The sequence below is a fragment of the Carassius auratus genome, unplaced genomic scaffold (genome assembly GCF_003368295.1).
Source record: "Carassius auratus strain Wakin unplaced genomic scaffold, ASM336829v1 scaf_tig00017026, whole genome shotgun sequence".
Lineage (NCBI taxonomy): Eukaryota > Metazoa > Chordata > Actinopteri > Cypriniformes > Cyprinidae > Carassius > Carassius auratus.
In genome coordinates this window covers 1,021,315-1,046,819 of record NW_020524730.1, presented here as the reverse complement: position 1 = coordinate 1,046,819, position 25,505 = coordinate 1,021,315, and the positions used below count along the sequence as shown (strand labels likewise).

At 39.6% G+C, this 25,505-nt stretch overlaps 1 protein-coding gene across 2 annotated transcripts in view; it reads left to right on the top strand.

The window, feature by feature from the left end:
• The first annotated feature begins 1,531 nt into the window (after positions 1–1,531).
• The window catches only part of LOC113075403 (protocadherin-1-like), a 142,939-nt gene continuing 118,965 nt past the window's right edge, over positions 1,532–25,505 (top strand). The window contains exons 1-3 of one of the 2 annotated variants that reach the window (XM_026248121.1): positions 1,532–2,276; positions 10,052–10,886; positions 12,641–14,824. In XM_026248121.1, the coding sequence (XP_026103906.1) occupies positions 10,062–10,886; positions 12,641–14,824 (3,009 nt within the window). In that variant the 5' untranslated portion in view covers positions 1,532–2,276; positions 10,052–10,061. The remainder of the gene's footprint in view (positions 2,277–10,051; positions 10,887–12,640; positions 14,825–25,505) is intronic. The other variant, XM_026248122.1, reaches the window with a different exon arrangement.

Genomic DNA, 25,505 nt, shown 5'->3' with positions numbered 1-25,505 from the left:
TATACTTTTTAAGAATACAAATTCTACATTACGTAAGACTAGGGCGTGTTGCAACACTTGGTCTTTTTCATTACACCAACAGTTTAACCCATTAGAAATTTGATAAAGGAAACATCACTTTGAAAGTTAATTTAAACAGATTACAGACTATATCTCTAAACTAATATTTGAAGCATATCAATGAATATGAGTTACAGACATTGAAGTCAAATTTGCTTCTCTGCTAAGTTTGATGAATATTGAATGTGATCATTATTTTTGTCCCCTTTAAAGCATATTAACCCACTAAACAATTCTGAACAGTCTATTTCTGGTTCCTGCATTTCATCGTCTGCTTAATTGGTTCATTTTATCTCCTTTCCACCGTGCATACAGTTACGTGTATTTATGAGTTTGGCTCACAGTGTGTGTACTGATTATTCCTCATGTGACCTCTAGATGCCGCTAAGAGCACAATGAACATATCTGGGATTTTTTCCCCTCTCTCCATCCTACATAGTGCCCTCATGACAGCGTGATAGATTGTAAAATATAAGTTTACATGGTGTGTTGATGCAGATCCCTTTTGAATAAAGTAGATAATGACTGAAAACCGCGCTGAGTCGAAACATTTCGCCGTAAACGACTCGTTGTGTTTGCTTTCGCAACTCTTATGCGTGACGATTGTATTTGAGTTTCGGGTGAAAGCATATAATGTCCTTCAGCACACTGACAGTACATTGACGTCTCCATGTTTATTAATAAGAAGCATATTTTAAAGTTAGACGTTATGTTAATATCATTTTTATTCTTCATAAAAATGTATTTCATAGCCTACATACACCTGCACGAGGGAAACAATCGTCTCTCTCTCTCTCTCTCTCTCTCTCTCTCTCCCACTCTCTCTGTGTGTGTTTGTGTGTGTATTTGTATGTGTGGTTGTAAGATGCATCTCGAAGTTTTTCTGCATGCAATCACAGAAGAGAAATCAAATAAATAAATAAATAAATATATATATATATATATATATATATATATATATATATATATATATATATATATATATATATATAGCAAGTATTTTGCATATACAATTTAAATAAATGCTTCGTCAGTGGTCAATACTTTTTGGTTGTTAAACGCTTTCTGTTTGTAGTATAAATACATTGCCATAATACATTCACTATGCTGACATTGTACTTTGACCTGTTTGTTCTTTGACCTAGTGTGTACTAAAAACACAACACAAACAAAGTCACAAACACAATTTACTTTCGGTGTTGTTGGACAAGTACAATTTAAGCCTGTGGAACAACTTTCTTAGTAAAGTTAGCATGTTTGATAGTTTGTTCACAGCTGTCAATTGAATATTATTCACTATTTCATTAATAGGCTACTGCTTTTTCGACATCATGCTCGTTTTCATACTAAAGGGGAAGTACTGTAATGATTTGCCACCGCTATCCATATTTGGACATGGAATCTATGAAGAGCATGGCTCAACTGTAAATATGGATACTTGACAGCTTCAATTAGTAGTTGGTCACACTTAGCCAAAACGCCACTGTTCTGGAGCCCGGACTTGCGACTGACATAACAAGCATATTCGCTTATAATAAGCGGATACGGCAACACTGGCACTTGGTAATGGCTGGGTAAATACGAATGAGGTTTTGTTGTGGAGTCCACAGAAGCACGTATCGCAAAGCTCCGCCCTCAACTATTCGAAATGATGTTCTTGTATGAGGCACTGAGCGAGGGAGAGAGTGAGCGAGAGGTGTGGGGGGGGAGCGAGAGCGCATTCGGTCGGAAATCACTTCACTCTCACATAGGCTATCCACAGTATACAGGCGCGCGGTGAGCTGCGGCACTGATGATGAGAGCACGCGCACTGGACGCTACCGGACATAGCCTTGGACGATTTTTTCTGTTTTCACTTTTATGCACAGACAGTTGTTGACTGAAGGTCTACGTTTTGAAGGATGTTGTCGTGTGAAATTGGAGGTGTCGGGATGCTTTGAGCCCGGTCCGGAGTACCGCTGGTTCGGGGTTTCCTTTCGTGCGCAAAGAGAGGACACTTCTCTCTGATGTGCGTAACCACCATCAGCCAAGTTGCGCGCTCTTATTTTTTGACGTGACACTTTTTGCTACAGTTCTACAGGACCAGAAAAGGGTGCTGTCTTTTGTATCGAAAGGATTGCGGTGGTGCTGAATTTTGGATATCCAAAAGCGCTTGATTTGTAGCGTGCAAAGCTTTCAAGAGCACATACAACTAAGAGGAGTAACTATCCATTAAGGTATATGAGATTTTATTTAGTTATTGATATTTATACATTTGCATATTTGTTCGTCTTACCAATGCGCTCTAGTGTTGTCAGTAAGTGAGGTTAACCATGTAGATATACTTTTCTTTATAGAGAGGTACCCTATGTGTGTGTTTCTGTGCGTTTATATGAATCATAATTACGACAGACATATAATATTAGCTCGACATAGTGCTGTCACAAGGATTAGTGATTAATGAAGTTCTCATTATAAACAGAGATTGTGAATGGCTGCTCATCTCAATTTAAATATCAGGAATGTATCGATATTTTAAGTTAACATCGCCCTCGATTGTCCTCAGAGCTGATTAGCTCACATGTGACATGTTTTCCCTGCACTACTGCTATCGATGTTTCTTCATGAAACCGAGCGCTCGAGTGGATCGCCAATCAACGCTTGCCATTACATTTCCACACATAGAAGCCTTTGACGCCATGGATCCACACATATAGCAAAACATCTTCATCTAGCTCAAGTGCCGGTCAGTGCATCTTCGCGTAGATTTTAATCGATTCCTCGCTCTGATATGAAATATTCATCTCTTTACAGTGCGCCCGAAACGAGCGCATTATCTAGATTGAAAAAAAAAATAAATAATAATAATAATAATTTAATTATAAGATGATTATATATATATATAACTTTTTTTTTTTCTACCCACATCTGGCAGGAAACCCTCACAGGAAATGCGCTTATAGCATGTACACTTGTATAAGCACTGTTCAAAGTATACAGAATAATGAATCTGTATTTTGTGAGCTTTTATGGATAGACCCTTAAGTTTGCTCTCTTACTTGGTTATTCCTCGCTCTCGCAACACCTGTTGCTCTCGTTTGGCGCATTTCTCATATACCTCTACTTTTCTATCTCAGTGCGTGTAACATTTTTGCGGTTAACTTTACCCGCAGAATGTCGTCTAGTCAACATTTCACGAGACGCACTATTAATTAGGCTTTCTTTCCTTGGTACTCAGTCACCAGTAATCGTCAAGGAACAAAGCATTGCCTGTCATAACAGCGGAATCCGGTCTTTCTGGTCGCTCCCGTCGTCGGGTTGCTTTTAAACCTGTTCGTCTGGTCCAGGCTGGGAGAAACAGTGTGAAATCACGGGAATGCTTAGGCTTCATTCCGCGGAGCTGTGATCGGACATCTCGATTCTTTTTCTGGTTTATTTGTAGGCAAAAGCGTTCAGCCGGATGCAAAATTGTACAGCAGCCCGCAATGGCTTGCAAATGACCTGGTCTAACTCGGAGCGCATTCATCCGCAGGTAAAAGTCATTTTCCCTTCTGCTCTCATCGAGATCGTGTTCTGTAGGCATCAGCACATATGCACACAGCGGCACTTGAGCGAGATTCTCGTGCCGTTCCAGTAGATTATTGATCTGTGGATCTTATAAATACGTTATTTTATCCCTTCCTCAATTTCTTCAATACTGACCCCCTTACTATCTACTATCTAAGGAAGTAAAATCCGAAGTCGTGTGCTCTTAAAGCATATTTTACGTGTAACTCCTTTCAGTGAGATATTAACCACAAAAGTTACAAGTTGGCCATGGCTCTTATTGTCACCTAGTAAGGCGCTCACGAACATAAATCGAGTTGTCTGAGGATGAAACCATAGCAACAGCAGACCGCTCAGCCTGTCGGACGATACGTCGACAAACATAAATGATATCGTGTTTTATCAGTTTGTTATAGATTTACGTTTAAACAAATGAGCTATATAACAACTTTACTTTTGTTATAGTTGTTCTCTGTCATCTATATCGACCATAGCCTATCATATATAGACGTCTTCTATGGAGATTCCTTTTAAAAGTTAAAAAGCACTGAATAATCAGCACATTTCGGGCAGCTGATCATCATACAACGTGTCTCCTCATTATAACTTCATCTCTTGGTAACCTGACGGGCATAAACGCTCCTCACCGAGTATGAGAGTCCAGCGAAACGGGATGGATGAGACTCCTCTCAGACACACGGAGAGCCCAGTTAAAGCTGACCGTTTGAATGGACCGAGACTTCAACGTTCAGTGTAGAAAGTAGACAACAGAGAGGCCTTTTTTAAGGTTAAAATGCTCGTTTATCGATTATACCTCAATTATTCCAAGTAACCGCGAGTAAATGTTTTTAAAAGGGCTCTTGTTAGAAATCACATGCAGTTTTGACTGTAAATGAAATACCCAGTACAGTGCCCAACTGAGCAGATTCAAAGGTTATGAGTTGCTTCCTTGAATTGTTTCTAGTCTTTACTGTAACACGCTTTCTTCTTCTTCTTCTTCTTCTTCTTCTTCTTCTTCTTCTTCTTCTTCTTCTTCTTTTAATTAATTAATTAATATGTCCATGTATAAATTATTTGTTTAATTAGCTTATTTTTCCACTTACTGTGTAATGACAATTTCCAGCTGACAAAACCAACCTAAAATGACACATTTCAGCATTTCTCTCTTTATGGGGTATGTTTTATTGTAGGAAATGATGTTAAAAAAAATGTATGGTTTAATTTCTTGTTAGGCAACATATAGGATCCTTCAACTGTATATAAAGGGGTTGACGCGACTTTGCAAAGGAAGACATGTTCCTATTCAAAAATATAGATTTAACCTAATCCCTACCCCTTATTCTAACCCTAACCATAATTTATTCCTAAAATCAGTAGAGAATGATAGCTGATTAACAAGGTTTAGAAGCACCTAACCCTGATTGTAAGCCTAAAACAGATATTTTCTAAAAAGTTGAATCTCATTTCTGTTTGGTTGATTAGAAAGTTGTTTCAGGATCGAAAAGGATGTTGATTCAAGTACTTGGTTAAATCACACTCGTCATATATAAAGACAGTAAATATAATGTGCAATTATACTATTCATGAAAAACAATCAACTATTGGTCAAAATTAGCTTTACTGCCCATCCTTCCCATTTTGACAGCATTTTAAATTTAATACATAGACATTAAGTAAAACAAAACCAATTTCACAAATTTTGTTATAACCTCTTGGTCTGTTTAACCCATAATATTAGCAGCACTCCTCCTGTCTTTGTCTGTGCTATCATTGTGTGTGTGTTTTTGTGTTAAGCCTTGTGTAATGGTGTGTGAGAGTTTGCATGCCAGCCTTGTAACTGGCCAGCTCTCTATGTGCAACAGCCTGGTAGACAGCAGCAGGGCAGCAGTTCATCTCATCTGAAAGCGGGTGCAGACTAATCTGGCCCCACAATGGCTGAATGAAATAATTAAAGTAATCCTCTGTGCCTGGCACTTGGCTGGGGAGGGGGGCCTTGGGACCACCCATCTAAAACGGGTCACTGAACGCCGTGGAGCTGGTGGCCTTTAGAGGCTAGATGGCTGCAGCCGAGGACAAAAGCTCGCATGAGCTCAACTCATTGGCTGTGGTCACTGGCATCAAAGTATTGACGCACTCAGTATTTAGGATGTGGTTGGTTAGTGTTTATTGCCTACTGAACTACTTTTTAGCTCATTTATGTGCTTTCAGGGGGATTAAATTACGTGTTCTCCAGGAGAATGAGTGAATATGAATGCATTTTATTCACACTTTTCGATCCCCTTGCTGATTTATCAGCAACATTATTCAATTGGTGAGTCTATTGGCTTACCTCGTGTAACAGTAAGCAAATAAATATTCAGCTTTTATGCTATATTTCTCGAATACGCACTTCAGGTGCACACTAAAATGTCAGCATAGCCGGATGAGTTAACCATTAACCTAGGACAGATGCTGCACTCACACTTCCTTCTGAGTCAATCATTCTCCTGAGTTCAGACAAGAGCTGACTCCTGAACCCTCATAAATGTCACCGCTTTAATTTAATTCTTTAATTATTGCATTGAAACCAGAATGAGGAGGGGTTAGCACAATCATTGACTGAGTGTGTTACCATGACGCAGTGCCACCGCTGTGCCTCGTCCAGGAATCCAACTCCTGCCACGGCGGTTACATAAATGCTTTTATTGCTCTATTTTCCCAAGAATCACCTTGCTGTTTCATGCTGAGCTGGATTCCACCTGGTGGTGGTGGGGGGGGGGGGGGGGGTGTCTTGGCACAGGTTTGCCATCCTCATGGATTTTTTTTTGCTGGCAAAGGAAGGGTGAGTGTTGGTACAATGATGAATTCCTCATTACAAGTCTCTAAAGAGGAAAGAGGGAGAGTGAGGGAGAGAGAAAATCATACAGCAATTTTAAAGCATGTCAACGGGGGAGGCTTTAGAATAGTAATTAGCCCTTTAAATCTGTTAACCTCCCCCTGTGCAACAACACAATGGTCTTCTCGACAGTATATATATATGAACGCATCTCTGAAAGGGCATGGGAGGGCATAAAAGGATGGTGTGCATATGGTGTGCGGTTTTGTTACAAGAGACAGTTGTGAAATGAGCAGTTTTTGCTCACAGGAAATGAGAAAGGAACCGCATTCCCCAAAAGGCTGATGCGAAAATTCTGGCCAAATGTACTGTGAATAATCTGTAAAGAGCCAATGGTGAGATTCCATGGGGGGAACGCCAATTCACTTCTTCCTATGCTCTCACAGCTATTGATTATATTAATGACATCCAGCTTATACACAGCAGTACAAGATGAATTAGGCTGCACTGCCTGAGAGCTGAGAATAAATTCTCACAGGATTATGACAGTAGTCATAAATACCGCACTCTGGCGACGCCTGTCTCCCTGCAAGGAGACTTTAGCTGTGGCTCGACGATGGTGCATTTGAAGACGTTATTAGAGAGGTGGACGGTGTGTGTTGATTTAGGGCCTGTCATAAATTGCCTCTCTGACCATGTAATGATGACGACCACAGCTGATAGGTGAAGAAAAGCCCCACCGACAGCCTATTGTCATTGTAATGGCTAGGGTTTTTGTTTACCTGTATGAAGGCTAAGTGCTACTCTCTGCAACTGAAAGGTAAGCTGTCTGCAAGGTAGCGGTGCTTGATTTGACTCTGTAAGGGCCTTTTCTATCATGTAAAAATGGCTGCCATTAAGGCAGGCCACTCATATGTACTTATGGATTTCCATTACACTTATGGGCATGTGATGCTCTGTCCATGTCTTTCTGTCTATGGACACTGTAGTCCCTCAAGAACCTCAGTGCTCTCCACGTACGTCTATGTCTTATGTCTTGTTATTGTCACTGTATGTCTGAGCCTCGTCACAAGCATTTCAATGCCCAGTTTTCCCCAGTGTTAACTATCCAAATGACAAATAAATGCCTCTTGCCTCTTACACAGGAGAGTGTTTAGCCAAATCCCAAGTTGTTGCCACCCTATCCTCAAACAGGTTCAGCTGGCTTTCTTTTTTTATGACTTTCATGTTTTTCTGTAAAATTTTCCATTTGCCCAAGCATCTGGTCAAAAACACTCACTGACATTACTTTGCTGTGGTTGTTTTAGATCTTGTGTGTAAGTTTAACACACCCAAAGATGTATGTGCACACACGTGCATTCATATTCATACAAGAGTGTGGGAAAGGATGTCTACAGCCTACATTAGGATTCCCAGAGTACAGTGACCCTTAACACAGACTCTTTATGTCGGGCCCTTGAGAGCAAAACATATTTACACGCTTTTCATGTTGCGAGAATGTTTTTGAGCTTTGTTGTTTTTGTTAACTTTTCCAGTGCACGTTGAAGATGTGATGTTTTGGTTTTCGTTTATATATAGATCTTGTCCTTTTTGTTTTAACAAATAGCATTTTAGTGTCATTTTTTCAGCCTGGTTAATCCTTGACCCAGCCGTCTTTTTAAGGTTGACCTTTTTTCATCAACACAAGGTAACAAATTCAACACACACCTTAAGCAGAGACTATGACGCATCACTGTGAAATGCCAACTCCATAAGATGGTCTTTCAAAACCACAATGAGAGATACATTGCTTTAAAGATGAGGAATTTTTCACCTCTCTAGCCCCTTTTGTGGTCTGTGCTGTTTAATTAGCCACATGAAAGTGTGTCAGAGTCTTCTGTCTCGACAGATTTTAGAATTATACTGTGAAATTAGTAAGAAACGAGTCAAGCTCTCATCATATGTGTGATCAGGGTCACACATCCCACCGTTCATTTCAGCATCATTAGTGCATTGTTCTCCCTACAGTGTCTTTGCCTTATAACTGCAGTTGTGTGAGTGTGTTTGTAATCACTGGTGTCTAATTTGTGTATATTAAAACTGCCTTTCCCATATATAGCGGAGTGTGTGAGGTGGTGTTGCTTGTTGCAGTTATCTAGCCATTTTTCATTGCTCTAACCACACGTTTTCTTTTCCTTCTTTGAAATCTGTTTAATGCTAAAATATTGTATGGTACATGCACTAAACTACTACAACCAATCAATACTGATGAGTGCATGGAAGAAGTCACTTCCTTTTAGTCCCCAAATGGCTGCTCCAATATGCTGACAGTCATTTTTCTTTGTATATTTGTGGTCTTTAATAAAGGTTTTTTTTTTTTTTTTTACCTCATGGAAGGTGAAATTGAAAGACTGGTTTTGATTCTTTAGGCTTGGTATTCAAAGGCAGAATGGTACTGGTGGCAGCACTTTCACATCCCCCATTGGTTCACTGCTGGGTCGAGTTGAGGTGTCTGTCTGCTCTGGGCTGTAATCTAGCAGCCCTGCCTCATTAGCAATGGTTAGCATGGTGGGATAACATTCCACATATGTTACAGGGGTCTGTGATTACCACAGCAGGAAACATGACCTTAAACGTGATGGATTAATCAGAATCTGATTTATTTATTTGATTTTCTTCTTTTTTTGTTCTTTTGCAGTATGTCACGCTGTGTTTGTTAATGTTTGGTGAAGTGGCAGGAGGGGGGCTGTTGTCAAGACACCCTCTATAGACCCGTCTTTTACCTCCCCATGGTTGTGTGATGTTGCCATAAATTTGGAGCCATTTGCTGTGATAACTATAGTGGCACTGGAAGATTAGAAAGCCACACTCTTTTAACATGTGTTCAGCAACTTAAGACTCAATCAGGACATAGAATATTCATTATTTTGGTTTCTTTCCCACTTTTTGTAACATTTGTAACATTGTTTTATATGGTTATATATTGATTGTTATAATATTCAGTTTCTTTCGAAAACACATCAGAATGTGGAAGTAAAGTCAGTGGCAACTTCCAGTTCACACAAACTTTAGTAAAATAAAGAACATATTGATTTCTATAAGCTTAGAGTAACATGGACCAAAAAATAATTTAAATTGTATGGCCTTTTATTTGTATTTATTTATTTATTATTATTATTATTATTATTATTATTATTATTATTATTATTATTATTATTATTATTTAAGAATCATGCTTGATTATTGGTGGGGGGGGGGGGGGGGGGGGTTCACCGTTTCGGTGATGAGAGCTGAGACAGTTCATCAATAGGAAAGGTAGATCAAGCAGAGTAAAATAATCTGCTAGCTTCCTCCTCTCACAGGGTCAGTCATCCAGTGCATCTCTCAGGAATAAGGACATATGTTGTCTTTATGAATTAGACATGACATAAAGTTTGCAGAATGAAGGTCAAACACAAGTAACTGTTTGTGACACATTTACTGCCTCTAAAATGGATAGGTTTACAACACACAAAGGGACAATCAATCATAAATCCCTGGGAATCAGTACCATAAAACTGTGGCTGCCATCGCTTTACAGGCTTCTTGGCATTGTCAGAGACTTTGAAGGATTGTGTCTGAAGAATGAATGTTTCTCTAATTTTATTTATTTGTTTGCTTGATCTTTTGCAGTAACAGACTAATGATGTGCCAGAGTGCCAATGCGATGTGGTCACGGTGGAGTGCCATGCTAGTGTGGATTTTCCTCCTTCTCTGTTGCTCTGCAGATGTAGTCAGCACCATCATCTACCAGGTGACAGAGGAGCAACCGCCCAACACACTGATTGGCAGCTTGGCATCTGACCAGGGCTTGCCAGACACCGGTCACCTTTACAAGCTTGAGGTCGGCGCCCCTTTCCTGCGTGTGGATGGGAAAACAGGGGATATCTATACTACGGAGATCCCGATCGATCGGGAGACTCTCAAGGACTGTCGCAACCTTTTTGAGGGCGATCCTTGTTTCCTAGAATTTGAGGTGTCTATTACAGACCTGATGAAAGGCACAGGACCTCGGCTCATCGAAGGCCGCATCGAGATCTTGGATGAGAACGACAACACTCCACAGTTCTCTTCACCTGTCTTGACATTGTCGATCCCGGAGAACACACACGTGGGTGCGCTTTTCCAAATCCCTGTGGCCACCGACAGGGATTCTGGAAGCAATGGCATCGCCGATTACGCGCTAACGACTGGCCCTGAAGCTGCCAACCTTTTCAGCCTGCAGGTGGCGCAGGACTCAGATGAGAAATTGCCCCAACTCATTGTATTGGGAAACCTGGATAGAGAGCAGCGAGATTCATATGACCTCAACATAAAAGTGATCGATGGTGGCTCTCCACCCCGCCAGAGTAGCGCCTTGCTCAGGATCACCATTACAGATGTCAATGACAACGTGCCCAAATTTGAGAAGTCACATTACGAGGGTGAGCTCCCAGAAAACAGCCCAGTGGGTTATTCTGTTCTACAAGTAAGTAATCGATTTGTTTAGTCATGCTTTCTATCTAAAACTAATGTAATAACATGATGCTAGCAATGCTAAGGTTATGGCATATACAGAAAAGTTATATTATACTTTGAAATGCATGGTAAGTCATATTGCATGAAAATGCCTGTTGGATCCATCGCAAATTTTTCTTAGTATTGTATTTTAATTTAATACTTTTTTAAGGTGACTGTGTATGTATATTTAATGTTTATTATATAAAATATAAAGTAAAGTAAAAAGATGTATACATGTAATTTTTTTGTGAATATAAAGAATGAGCTCTGAGTAACAGGTAAATTCAATTAAAATTCAATACATCAAATAAATATTATTAGACCGCACATGACACAAGAGTTTCAGTGAACTCACCTGTAAGCAAGTATTATGCTAAACCTTTAAACTGAGCACTAAGTAATAGAGGAGCTGATTTGACAGCTTGGTAATAGAAGTGCACTCAAGCCCCACATACAGAGGCTGACAAGCTCTTGTAAATGGAAGTCTCAGTTATCCCGATGGGCTTTAGCCTCCGTTCCCACACAAACAGAGTTAAAGCGGAAGAAATGAGAAAGCCAAATCATAATTTCAGAGGCAATCGATTGATCCCTCACGGTCCCTTTAAACACAAGCTTTACAAAACAGAAGAGAAGTATTGACTGGCAGTGAGAATTACATGTTGAATTGTTGTGGAAACCAAAGCGCTGCTAAGGTTGGGATAGCTGTGAAGGCTGGAAACTTTCCAATATCAATCTGATCAGTTTCCAGGCAAAATTTTTATTAATGACCATTAATCTCTCAGTCACCAATTAATCCATGCAACCAAGTTGTATTCAAAAAGCATGTCAGAGGACTATTTTCCTCTCAGTCTTCATAAGCATCCTTTGAAGCCAAAGTAAATAAGCAGTGGTGGTATTAAAACAGCTTAATTTTGTGATTTCAGAGGGTTGTAAATTTTGTACTTTAGTATTTCAGCTTGTTCAGGGAAATGTTCTTCAAATACATTAAATGAAACAAATTCCCAGTTAGTATGGCACATGAAATGAAGTGAATCATATAGAGTAATTATGATTTAAGCACCATGAATAATCTTTCAGATTAGGAGCTGTTCTCTGTACTGCATGGACTGAAACTCCATGCATGTTTCGTACACAGCCAAGGACAGAACGAGGAGTGGATGTAGCAGGAACAAGGGAATCTTGATTGTTTCAAAGCTTTAATCAAGCCACACTTCGATTCAGAGCTGTTTAAAATTATTCCCAAATTCATGATAGACCAGAAAAAAATATGTAGAAATCTGTTCCAAGACTGAGTCACTTAAGTGATCTCTCAAGTTAACTTCATCTAGCAAACTACAGCTGATTTTGGAGAATTTAACTTAACACAAAACACAACCTAATCATGTTTATCCCCCTGAGTAAGTGCATTTCTCATTTCTCTTCTTATATATTGAAAACTGAATAAAAACCAATTCCCATTCATTATGGTATTACTAAACAAGCTGTTTTCTGGAGTCAAATGAGTTGTGCTTTATTTTAAATTCCAGGAAAATTAAGTTAATTTATCAATTAGTTTGATGTAGTTCTTGTTCTTGAATGATCTTTGGGTCTTTTTTAAGTGTGTAAAATGTATTGCTGGTATTGCCTGTATTGACACTGATATGTGAACCTATATATCATCTGTTTTTGTAAATTAATTATTCAGTGCTTTGCTTAGTTTCATTTTGTGTTGTATTGATTTAGGTGAAGGCCTACGACTCTGACATGGGACCCAATGGAGAGGTGACCTACAGCCTCCACCAGGCATCACCAACTGTCCAGAGGCTCCTCGGCATTGACCGCAACACAGGCACCATTTTCGTTAAAGGCACTGTGGATCGTGAAGAAATTAGCATGCTCAAGTTCTACGTCCAAGCTAAAGACAATGGTCCACAATCAAAGAACTCCAAAGCCCTTGTGACTATTACAGTAAAGGACCAGAATGACAATGAACCCTCCATCAGGATCCGGGGCATTGGGCTTGTGACGCATGATGATGGTGTCGCTAACATATCAGAGGACATGCCTGTAGGCACAGCTGTGGCTTTGGTGGAGGTATCAGATCATGATGAAGGTGAAAATGCAGTTGTGACCTGTGTGGTCGCAGGGGATGTGCCATTCCAACTGCGTTCAGCTAGTGAAACAGGCAGTGACCGCAAGAGGAAGTACTTCCTCCAGACAACCATGCTACTGGACTATGAACGGATAAAAGACTACAGGATTGAAATTGTAGCAGTGGACTCTGGCAACCCTGCACTATCCAGCACAAATTCCCTGAAGGTGCAAGTGACTGACATGAATGACAACTCCCCAGTGTTCTCGCCTTCTTTGTATGAGGTAGAATTTGCTGAGGAGAACCAGCCAGGTGACAAGGTTCTGGATGTGGTAGCCACAGATGCCGACAGCGGGACTAATGCGGAGCTGACCTACACTATCACTGGTGGATCAGTACCCGAGGGGCTCTTTGAAATTAACCCTAACACAGGAGAAGTGCATGTCATGAGCCAGTTGGACCGTGAAAAAATAGATCACTATCAATTTCTAGTTGCAGCAGCTGATAAAGGTGTACCAAGCTTGAGAGGAACTGCCACTGTTGTCATTAAGGTGCTCGACAGGAATGACAATGACCCTAAATTTATGCTTAATGGTTATAGCTTTTCAGTCCAAGAAAACATGCCACCCCTTAGTCCTGTAGGAATGGTAACAGTCAACGATTACGACAAGGGCGAGAATGCTCGTGTTCAACTTTCTGTAGAACCAGACAATGGCAAGTTTATGATTCAAAATGGAACGTACACTATACTTTCGACTATTTCCTTTGACAGGGAAAAGGAGAGCACCTACAGTTTCCGACTTAAAGCTGTTGACGGAGGTGATCCACCACGTTCTTCCTATGTTGGCATTACCATTAATGTTCTTGATGAGAATGACAATGCTCCATACGTCACCAAGCCCTCAAACTCTTCATACAAGTTCTTGGATCCCCGCACAAGCCCAGAAACACACGTTGAAAGTGTTAAGGCAGAGGACATGGACATCGGTTTAAATTCAGAGATGGATTTCAGTATAGTAGGGGGCAACCCGCATGGATTGTTCCGCATCTCTACAGAAGGTGAGATTACATTGGCTAAAGAGTTCACATCGAAACACATTGGTCTCCACCGTCTGGTAGTAAAAGTTAAGGACAAAGGCACGCCGGCACGCCATACGACTGCACTGGTTCATGTCTACGTCAATGAGACCATTGGCAATGTTTCCCATGTTGAAGGACTTGTTGGACACAGTCTTTATACGCCACTTGAAATGGACATAGCAGGAGACCCTGATTATTCTCGAGACCAGCATAGTAACATTATTTTTGCAGTCTTAGGTGGCTTTTGTGTGGTCATTCTTATCATTGCAGTGGCTATGATCATCAGGCATGTCGTGCTAAAGGAGAATAAAAGTGGCTACCAGGCAGGCAAGAAGGAGACCAAAGACCTCTATGCCCCCAAACCAGGACCTAAGAGCAACAAGAACAAGAAATCAAAGAAAAGCAAAGCTCCAAAGCCTGCCAACCCATCTGAAGAGGATGAGGGGGGGAGTCTTGAGAAAGGCCTAAAGTTTAACCACATGAATGAAAGCATCATCGATAGCCCTAGGATTCACCTGCCGCTCAACTACCCCCCTGGGAGCCCGGACCTAGGGAGACACTATCGGTCTAATTCTCCCCTGCCATCCATTCAGCTCCAACCTCAGTCACCTTCTGCCTCAAAGAAACACCAAGCAGTGCAGGACTTGCCAGCAACCAACACCTTTGTAGGAACCGGTGACAACAACTCAACAGGCTCGGACCAGTATTCGGATTACAGCTACAAGGCCAACTCTACAAAATATAGCACCAAACAGGTAGGAGACGACTTCGAAAGCATGGCAGGGTACCACAGCACAGGGTACCAAAGCACAGGTTACCAAAGCACAGGGTACCACAGCAACGGGTATCGCAGCAACAATGTGTGGACTAATAGCATGTATTAGGGGCTGGAACTGAATGAATGTCAAACCAAAGCTGCACTGATCACAAACCTTGCACATCATTGAAATATCTAATTGCTTTATTTGTCAACCCCTTAAAAAAAAAAAAATCTTAATTTAATTAGTACTCATTTAAATGAAGGAGCCAATCCTGCACAAGTCTTATTTACCTTTTTATTTTCTTTGAGATGGTAATTCTCATTTGGACAGTGTTTATTGCTGCCACTCAATAGATGAACAGACCTGCTTTCAACATCCTTTGCTGCACATTTTTGGATATAATAACTTTCTGACCATAAAGTTTTGCCTTATTTTTTGTATAAAAACAGAAAACTGCACTGATTAAGTTAAAATACACAGGAAGATTGGAAATGTAAGCTGAACATATTTGAACGTTTCCGTGGCACATTTTGGCGGACATAAAAAAATGTTTTGAATTATTTAGACTTTGTTTAGTTGGAGTTGTAGTGGGTTATTTTTACAGATTAATGGACATAATTCCCCTGTTCTTGCTCAAGCTTCATTGATTGCAGATGCAAAGAGTGCCTTCTTTTTTATGTACACAACTAAGTGAGATGGCTTAATGCAGATTAATAATCAGCTATAGACATCAGAGTGTGCCACTGAACATTGTTGAAATAATTAACTGTGGAATTTTCAACCAGGCTGTGAATAATGTTACCTTAACTGTAAATAGAAAGCTACTTGACATTAAAACTTAATCACCTTTCTCAAGTACATTTCTCTACTACTGAACAAGAAAACCAAAAATGGATACCATTTGTCTTAGACTGTATTAGCAAATCATTGGAGATAATCATGGATTTTTTTTTTTTTTTTGCGGGGGTTGGGGGAGGCGGTTGTTGTTGTTGTTCAAATTGTTGATGAACAAATTTAATAGCTTTATATAGAAACAATTGCTTAATTAATTTTTAACACACCAAACTTTTCTTTTTTCCAGATTTGTAAATAGAACCAACCAGATCTCAGCTGCTTTCATAGTGGTTCAATCTTTTTCTTTTTTTTTTTTTTTACATTTGAAGTCTGGTTCTAAGTGATATGTCTCCATATTTAAAACAATAATCACTTGTGATGTTATTCTGGAAAGATGCAATGTTTAAAGTATGTAATGCAGGAGCAGCTAGAGCTTTACACATAATGCAGCACACAGTCAAGTTTAATACGACCCTTTGCATTCTGTGAGGAGTGGAACTGTATTTAAAGCTGCAAACATCCCCATTTCTGTTTAATTCCTGTTATGTGTTATTTTGTTTCTGTTGATTTGCAATTTGTATTTTGTATGTTTCACAAGTAAAGCAAGTTGGCTTTTAATAAAACTTTTGTGAAGGTGTTGCATTGTGGATTTAATGTTAAACAGAAACAGTGCATTGGAATTATTCCCCAGGGACATGAATTCTTAAGGTACAGTATTTAATTTCCATATTCCCATTTTTATGTATGACATTACCATTTTTATACATCACATTTTACAAGTAAATATTTATTAAGTAAACTATTTTTACTTAATAACCGACACCATAAAAATGTATTCTTCAAAAACTATTTTAAATTATCTTGGTACCAGTGAACACAGGTTGGTGTGCTTGCATTACCTCAGCTATTATTTTAAGCTCTGTATGTTGATAGCTAGACAAATGGATTGATTTTGGTTTACTATTCAGCCAGGTTTATAGTATTCACAAAATGCAAAAATGTCAGTCTTATGTGATCCACATCTTAACACAATTAATATGATACATTTACTACATTGCTCTTCTGGGATTGAGCCAAACAAGTCACATACACACACACACACACACACACACACACACACACACACACACACACACACACACACACACACACATATATATATATATATATATATATATATATATATATATATATATTATCAATCAAATCTCTATTTTTTGGGGTCCCATATTAAGGTTTGAGGAATAGGATCAAGGTATGGTTGTCAGAGGTCTTGTTAGGATTTGTCTACTATTTGATTGGCTTCTTGTACGCCGGCAGCTAATCTGGGCCCCAAACACACACACAGCCTTTCCTGCCACTGCTGACCATTAAAATTCTAGCAGTGTCCGTGCTTCTTAAAAGCTGTCGATTTTGCCCTCAGCTTCCACCGTCACCATGGCAATTGACTGACCAGTGTGTGTTGTATGCTGACTCACAGACTGTTCTGAGTGCAGGTGAGGAGGTGGGGGGGGGGGGGGGTATGGGGGGCAAAGAAAAAGAGAGGATGGGAGGGATCATAGAGGGATGAATAGAAAGAGGGCATGATAAGAGAGCAAAAAAGATAAAGGTGGTCAAGAAAAAAAAAAAATGTCATTTTACACCATTCTTCCATGTACTCAGTTCATGGTGCTTCATGTTGATGGAAGAATCCAGTCATTTATCTGTTCATTTGGTCACAGGTCCTGTCATTGGTTAGTACTGTCCACTGTATCATCCTTTTCATGAAAATCCACTTGTATTGAATATTACACTGTACTGTACCTTAGGTTTGTCATTGTCCCTGTGATTTTCTCTTAACAATAGAAATCCAGAAAAGGGGATAATGCAGCATTAAACCAGTCCCTATATGTGTATGCATAGCATAGTTTGAAATGGAACATCATGCAAAATATGACATCACACCATTAACCAGGAAGCAAAGTTATTTATATTTTTAAATTCCAGCATACCTTCATAAGAGTTTCAGCTTAGTGTGCTTGTTTAGCCTCCACTCATTTCTCCTGGCTGTAGAAACTTCAGTCTTAGCGTGTTTGCGAATAAATTAATGTCGGTTTGATGTCCGTCCTTTTATGTTTCCATGGTTTTGGAAAAAAACAAGAGTTGGGAGATAAAACAAAGAGCTTTCCATTTCTAAGTTGTGTCCCTTTTTCTCTGTCTCGTGTGGTGTGGTGTGGTCTTGTGACTGTAACCATTACGGAGTGAGAATCTATTTTGTAAAGTGTGAAGTCAGTTATGCAAAACACTTCTGTGGTCCAGGCTGCCGTACAGCAGCTGCAAGTCACCCTTTAGCAGTCCATGGCTTCAGCAGTATCTTTATCGCAGCAGTATGTCCACCTTTCTCTCCTCTAAATAAGCAAATAAGTGCCTACGATTGCTTAGTGGTTAATCAGCTGCAACAAACTCGCCAGTAATAATCGTGATTCAACAGGAGAGAATATAGCTGAGGGGAGAAAGAGGAAAACAAAAACATTTCAAAGGATCTCTGAAGAAATATTAAACAACCAGCTTCATTTGCATTATTCAGGTGTTGTCTTCGAATATGCAAGGATAATTAAAGTAAAGAGCTGTTAATTGTTATGATGGTCCTTTTTCCTCCCTTCTCCCACCCTGATTGAATTTTTTGACACATAGGTAAGATGGAGAATCGTTAGCTTTGCTGTCTCTAACAATCTAATAATGAATTTATATACTAAGTCGTAATTTACCTATCGATAATCCCTGCCCCCTTAGTTACTGTTGGCGGTTGTTTTCCTGGGTTCATTCGTGATCATGTTCAGGGTCCCCCTAAGGATGGCCCTGTTTGACCCTATATCTTTTTGATAAATTTTGGACACATAGGGACCACCATTCAAGTGGGACTTAAATATGCCATGGAGTTATATAGATTTTAGAGGATACATAAAATGTCCCTTTTTACAATATGTAATATAATTATCTGGTGTCCCCATAATGTGTCTGTAAAGTTTTAGCTCAAAGTGCTCCACAGATCATTTATTACATCATTTTGAAAATGCCTATTTTGAGTTGAAGCAGAAACAAGTGCATGTCTCTTTAAATGCAAATGAGCTGCTGCTCTCCACTTCATTTCCAGATTCAGAATAGAGCAGCGCTATAGCTTAGACCTGCTAAAAACATCTGTTTTGGTTCTGATTTTCATGTTTATCGCACTGAAATCATGAGTTTTAAACCACATGAGTTTAAACTTCTGATATACGTTTTTCTTAGTGCACACATCTGAAGCACATGGACAGAAAACGGCTGTCACAGCATGTGAGTACTAAACTAAGTTCTCACACAAGTGCACGTTAAAAAAGGGCAAAGACATTCCCTGAGGTTTACTGACAGGAAAATAATGAAATGGAAGAAGGAAGGAAAGGAAGAAAGAAAGGACACTGACATCTCTTGTCATTTGAGGTTTGAAAGTGTTTTTTTTTTTTTTTTTTATGAAAGAAAGGAATGAGTATAGAGAAATGGATATCCCTATTTCTTCACTTCTCAATATTAGTGTTTGAGTTGTGAACTTAATGAGACACCTAACTAAGCTTGTCTTTTTGTTTGTGTTTGCCCATGACACAGTAATATTTTAATTAGCTGCCAGGCCCTTTAATAAGTTGTTGTTGTTGTTGTGCTCTACTACGAAATTTTAAATGGCGTAATACAATGATGTCGTCAATTTTTACATTGCTTAAAATTCTGGTCCCTTAGCGCCTCTATGTTACAGCAGTATTTGTTTCTCAGGATGAGTCGCCCGTCCTGTGGGCTTAAATCTGGGACAACAGTGGCAGACAGGTAGATGGCCATTTTGATGCACACACAAAGGAGTATTTTTACCTCTCCGTAATCAGTGAATACCTGAGAGTACAAGTCACTCAAGGAAGGAAAATGACTATGTCCTTGCTAAGTTGCTAGTGTGTTTGTGAGTCACAGTTAAGGCACGTTTGCAAGTCCTTCCAGTTCTCGTTGGAAAGATAAGGGGACAAGCATGTACAAAGGTAAGCAGCCAGGAACACAAAGGTTCCTCTATGTGGAGCTCTGACGTTCCCTGTCAGAGCCTCTCTCATTAAGGAGCCTGTCTCTGGGCTCACACTACAACCCGACATCAAGGTCGAACACATTAGCTCTCATTTAGCTCTATTATCTAGATTATCTGAGCTAATCTAATGATAAGTATTAGCAAAGTTCACCTCTGTGGTCACTGTTAAAGAACTAGCTGACTGTCAATTGTTGCTTGGTTCAGGTGAGGCCTTGTATGCAGCCATATGGCTCTCTCGGGGCATATGTGTACAATTATTTTAATGGTCTATGATTAGTATGTTAGGACTTGCTAATTGGGAAATATTTCTGGTTAGCCTTCAGAGCAGCTAGATAGAGATCAATGGAGATGCCTGATTTCTTACCGAAAGTTAAAAACGTATCTTTTTTGCAATTTGCAATTTTACTTGGAGGCAAAAAAAAAAAAAAAAAAAAAAACTGTGATCACACATGTATTTTAGGAAATATCTTCTAAATGTCTAAAACTGTCATCAGATTTGGCAAGTCTCAATCTGAACTTCTTGTGATATACTTAAAACTAGGTCATTATTATTATTTATGTATTTATTATTATTTTTTTCAAGCTATTCTGTAGATCTATATATTTAATGTGGATACTCTTACTTCCCTATACCTAAACCAGCCTAATCTTGTCTTATGGCCAGTTTTAAAAGGGTTTTGGGCACTTTTTAGCTGGTCTGGCATGCAAAATGTTATATATATATATATATATATATATATATATATATATATATATATATATATATATATTACCAAGTTCATAGCTTGGTCTCCTGAAGCTATGAACTGAGCATTATAAAGTTGTTCTCTAGGGTCTTGCTCAGGTTGATAAAGGCCCAAGCAGTGCATAAAATGTTTCTCTTTATCTCCCTCTCTCTTGTTCGCTCCCCTGTCACTTTACTCTTGTGGGCTGTCGTTGTTTCTGGGTGAGGTGTCATGTGCTGTGTGGTGACTGCACTCTTTGCCTGTGCAACTGCAGATTCCGACTGCTACTAAACTTCTCTCCTCCCCAGAGGCCCATCCACACACCCTGCCGTTGTCAGGCAACATCTGCTGAAATTACGCCTGGCTGTCCCCCTCCTGCTCGTACACACATATTTACTCTCCGCACAGACGCTGACAGCGTCCATCTTTATAGGTCCTGACAGAGGATGCATAAACGCACTTGTGCACGCTAAACTACTCACTCAGACAAATACGCACACGCAGATGTGCTCGGGTGCATGGACCAAAATTAGCCTCATAATCGTAAAAATGAACATGAAATCCAATCAAACCCTTCATGTGTATAGTCAACAGAGTTTAATCCCTTTATTTATGCATTTGCTAGCTCAAAAAAAAAAAAAAAAAAAAATACTGGCTTGGCTTTGCTTAGCCATTAAGAGCATTTTAGTCTAATGATGTTACAGAGTTTTGCATGGTGCATGTTTATGGTACATTTAGCGTTCTGCCTCACTGCTCTGCTCTTCTGCCTCATAAGGCACTTCCTGTTCGCTGTGTCTACAGATCTGTTTTTAATTTCAAAATGAGGATACAAAGAGAAAGAGGCAGCAGTGCAGTGTACATGTCTCTACATTTGTCTATACCGTACTAAGCTGTTGCTTGGTCACCTACTGCAAAAGGCCTGTTCGAGCTGTTTTGTAACATTATAAATGTTTTTAATGTCACTTTTGATCAATTGGATTCTTCCTTGCTGGATAAAAGTATTACTTTCTTTTCTTTTTTTACTGACCCCGAACCTTGTGTAATTGTCAACTTTTAGATATACACCAGTATCTGTTAGCATTAGGTTAACGCACGTGGACATAAAGCCACAAAACTCCCATTTTGATCTCATGTATCTCAATTCTAATTTTGATCTTTTTTAAAACTGCAAGCTCAGTGTTTAGAACTAACCAAGAAGCCATAGACAGAGCTTAAATGGCCGTAGGTGATTTGGCTTGAATGGCAGTGACAGAACAGTTGTTTTTTTAGCACAACAGCACACAAACTCACAGACCTACACTCTCACAATCTGGACCCGCATAGAAAGGCGTAAACATGTTGCCGACAGGTTAATGGATTTCGCAGTGGTGGATGTAAATGTGTGTAAAGTGTATTGCTTTGTTGCTTGGTACTCTGAGCACAGGGAGGGGCCTTGATGACCTTTGACCTGCACAATGGTCTCCGGTACATGTTGCAGACATCTCTCGTGTCTGTTCCAGGCTGTTAGCAGGTGGCACGGATCTGCCAAGGCGTGCACTCACTGACCTGTGCTATAACCCCCAACACTCGCCGTCTGTGTGTGGGTGTTTATGCGAGACTGATACACAAGGAATCCGCTGCCCTTATGTGCTCCTCATAATGATTTTTTTCAGGTCTTTATCACAGGAAGCTATGTGATGGATGTCGGAGAGATATTATACTACTGTGTCAAGAATGTGGATACAATAAGGCAAACTGTACAGCAGGAAGCATAGTAAAGCTTACAGGATGTGACTACTTAGACACATGATACTTGTGGGTTCCATGCATTTTCCATAAGCTATTATATCCTTTTTGTCCTTCTGTCTTTGTTTTCATTCCTATAAGGCAGTAAGCATTTTGCAGAGCAAATCAAAAATATTTTCTCAATCTACATTTTTTATCTGGTTTCTTGGTAAAAAATATTCGTAAAACATGCTAAAAATTAGCAAATAACAAGATTTGTATCCAGAGCGACTGCATTCAGGCTAACAGTTTTTACCTAATATGTGTTCCCTGGGAATTGAACCCGCACCCTTGTGCTGCTTACGCAATGCTCTACCATTGGATGTATATATATATATATATATAATATATTATTTGCCATTTTAGCCCCACATACATTCAATCCTTGTTGCTTCAAAATTCATTTTCAAATAAATAAAAAAAAAATCAGAATATTGGCCTTAATTTAATTTCATTTCCTTTTTTTTTTTTTGATTGTGGTTAGATCTGTTACCAGGAAACATATCACATTATGCCCAGTCAGGATGTGGTTTAAAGGATAACGTAAACTGGCAATAGAAAGATGCAAACACTTCCTTTCTCATTTCCCCTCTAGATAAAACTGCACAGCTCATCTCTTATTTAAATTATGTTGCAGACTCCGTAGACACTCGCTTCAACTCCCTTCTTCTCGGATCAAATTTTGAGTGACAAACTGCTGGAGTGGGGCATCCGGGCATGTGATTTATTTGGCTTACCTTAGAGAAGCCATTAGTCATGTCTATATTTAACCTAGTCCAGTACTGGTGCCCACCTCTCATGTGCCAACTTGGCAGAGGGAAGAGAAAAGATTGGAGAAAGAGATTGAAGATAGAAAGTCTCATAGATAGGATGTAGAGTGTTCAACAGCCATCAGCACTACTGCCTTCATCGGCAGGGTGAGAATTGGTCTTGCGGTCAGCTGCCGTGAGAGGAAGGCATCACTGCATACTGGTGTGTGATTGCAGTCAACGGGGGGTTTGTTAGAGGAATGAGGCAACGGGAAGGGAATCAGAGAGAGGTGGGACCCTGATGGGAGGGTTGATTATTCTTCTTTTTTTTTTTTTTCACAAGAAAATGCATTTGGTGAGTGAATGGGAAAAAAAAGTGTGTGAGAGAAAGAATGGGTTTATAAAATTGGAAGAGCTCTGTGGATATTTATTTCAGTATCTTAATCTCAGATGCCCAACCAACCCCGATTAAATAAAAATGAATGTTAGAAATGTAAGTCTTTATTTCATTGATAATCTATTATTCTTAGTATTGGGACATGATCAATCTCTTGAGAATCAGATCAGTCAGTTGTTCTTCCAATTTTTTATTTATTTATTTTTTATTCCCCCAAGTTAAACATTGCTATAACTTATGAACATGCAAATGTAACCGGTTGTAGTTCGCCTTGCTTTGAGGCAGGATTCGAACTGCAGTCTCTGGTGTGGGAGGTGAGCGCTCTAACATGGAGGCTAAAGCCCACGGCCTCTAGTGTCAGTCGCTAGAGCGCCTCTTGAGATCAGGGAGTGTGGTTTACATGCACAGCACTTTTTAGCCTACGACTGTTACACTCACCCCCCTAAACTGGGTCACGGCACCAAATGTAATCAGTTCTACTTTGTCTCGTAGAAGCAGGATTCGAACAGCAGTCTCCAGCGTGGGAGGCAGGCTCTCTAACAAGCCTACAACTGTTACACAAAAGAATATGCTTTTGATTTTTTAGTTGAAAAGCAAATTAAACTTTGTTCGGTTTCTTATACAAAGCTATCGTATTGCTTTAGAAGACTTGGAATGTAATGAATAAGTCCTATGGATCACTTTTATGGGTAATGTGTCTGCTGTTCTCTGTTTGCTGTTTCTTTGTATATCTGGTTCTCTCCATTGTCACCAAAATTTTATGATTTCTAATTATGTCATTCTTTTCAACTGTGTTCTAATTATGTCATTAGTTCCTTGGTATGGCCATGATGTAGCCATTACTGATATGTATTGTATTGATGATGGTCAGCATGTTTTTTTAACGGATATCAAATTTTTTGTTCTATATAACAAGGTCATACAAATGAAGACAGTTGGTGATATTTGGTGAACACTTTCCATGAGGTGTTAGAAAGACGGTGAGATGAGTAAAGGAATGGAAAATTAAGTTGGGGTTTCAATGAACACAAGAGGAAGTATCTCTCACTCATCTATGAATCTCTCAATCTATCGGTCAATCTTTACCAGTCGCTGTGGGTTTTTGTTTCAGCCTCATGAACCTCAACCTTCAATCTATACTCGCCATACACGCACATAGTCAGACTTGTTTTGCTAGAGCCAAAATTATTATTATTTGAACTCTTTTATGTTCATCAAGGAAACATTTATTTGATCAAGATTCATAAAAATGTGAAATATTATGTGAATTTTTTTATTTTATTATTATTTTAGATTATTTGATGAATGTTCAGAAGAACAGCATTTATTTCAAACAAAGTAATAAATGTATTTATTTTCAAAGCGCTGCAGGTGCGTGATGTGATATGAAGTCCATGTGAATCCTCATGTTCTGTTTGCTGCTTTTTGCACGTTAAATGAATCCCCTGGAAACAAATGCTCGAATTTTTAACGGGTCACAGACAATGATACTTTCTAATTTATTTCAATTCTAATTTTAATTCTAACGGTTAATAATTGGTTAACTAGCGTCGGTTGTCAATTAGGAAAATAAGCGAAATGAACATCCCTAGCCTCTACAGATGTGACTTTTTGTGAGTGAATGAATACCTCAGGGGGAGATAAACACCGGGTCATACCCTCTTATCCTGGCCGTGAGTCGCTGTGCTTGTGTGTGAAGTGAGGGATAGAGGGACAGCAGCAGCGCGGGTCTGTGCAGGTCCTTATGCTCGACTGGACACTACACTCAATGAGGTCACTCGCTGTCTCACTGTTTGCTCTGTCTCTCAGTCTCTTCTGAAGTACTTAGAACTGGTATACTGCTAAAAGTCACTTTCGCAGCATACCTTTTCAATTTGCTCTGTGTGGGCTCCGTTTCATCCCTCTTTCCTGCCATTTCACCATTCCTGGCTTTTGGCCAGCTGCTATTGTCCACACCCCCCCCCCCCCCCCCCCCCCCCACAACTCTAGGACTGTTGATTCTAAAACAGACCACTTTTCACCAGATGCGGCCAGCCACAGGAGAGGAAAAGACACAGGACAGAAGAGTATAGCCTTGGGCCGTTCTGAGTAAGACTACAGTGGTTATGAATCACATGGCACTGACAGGTTA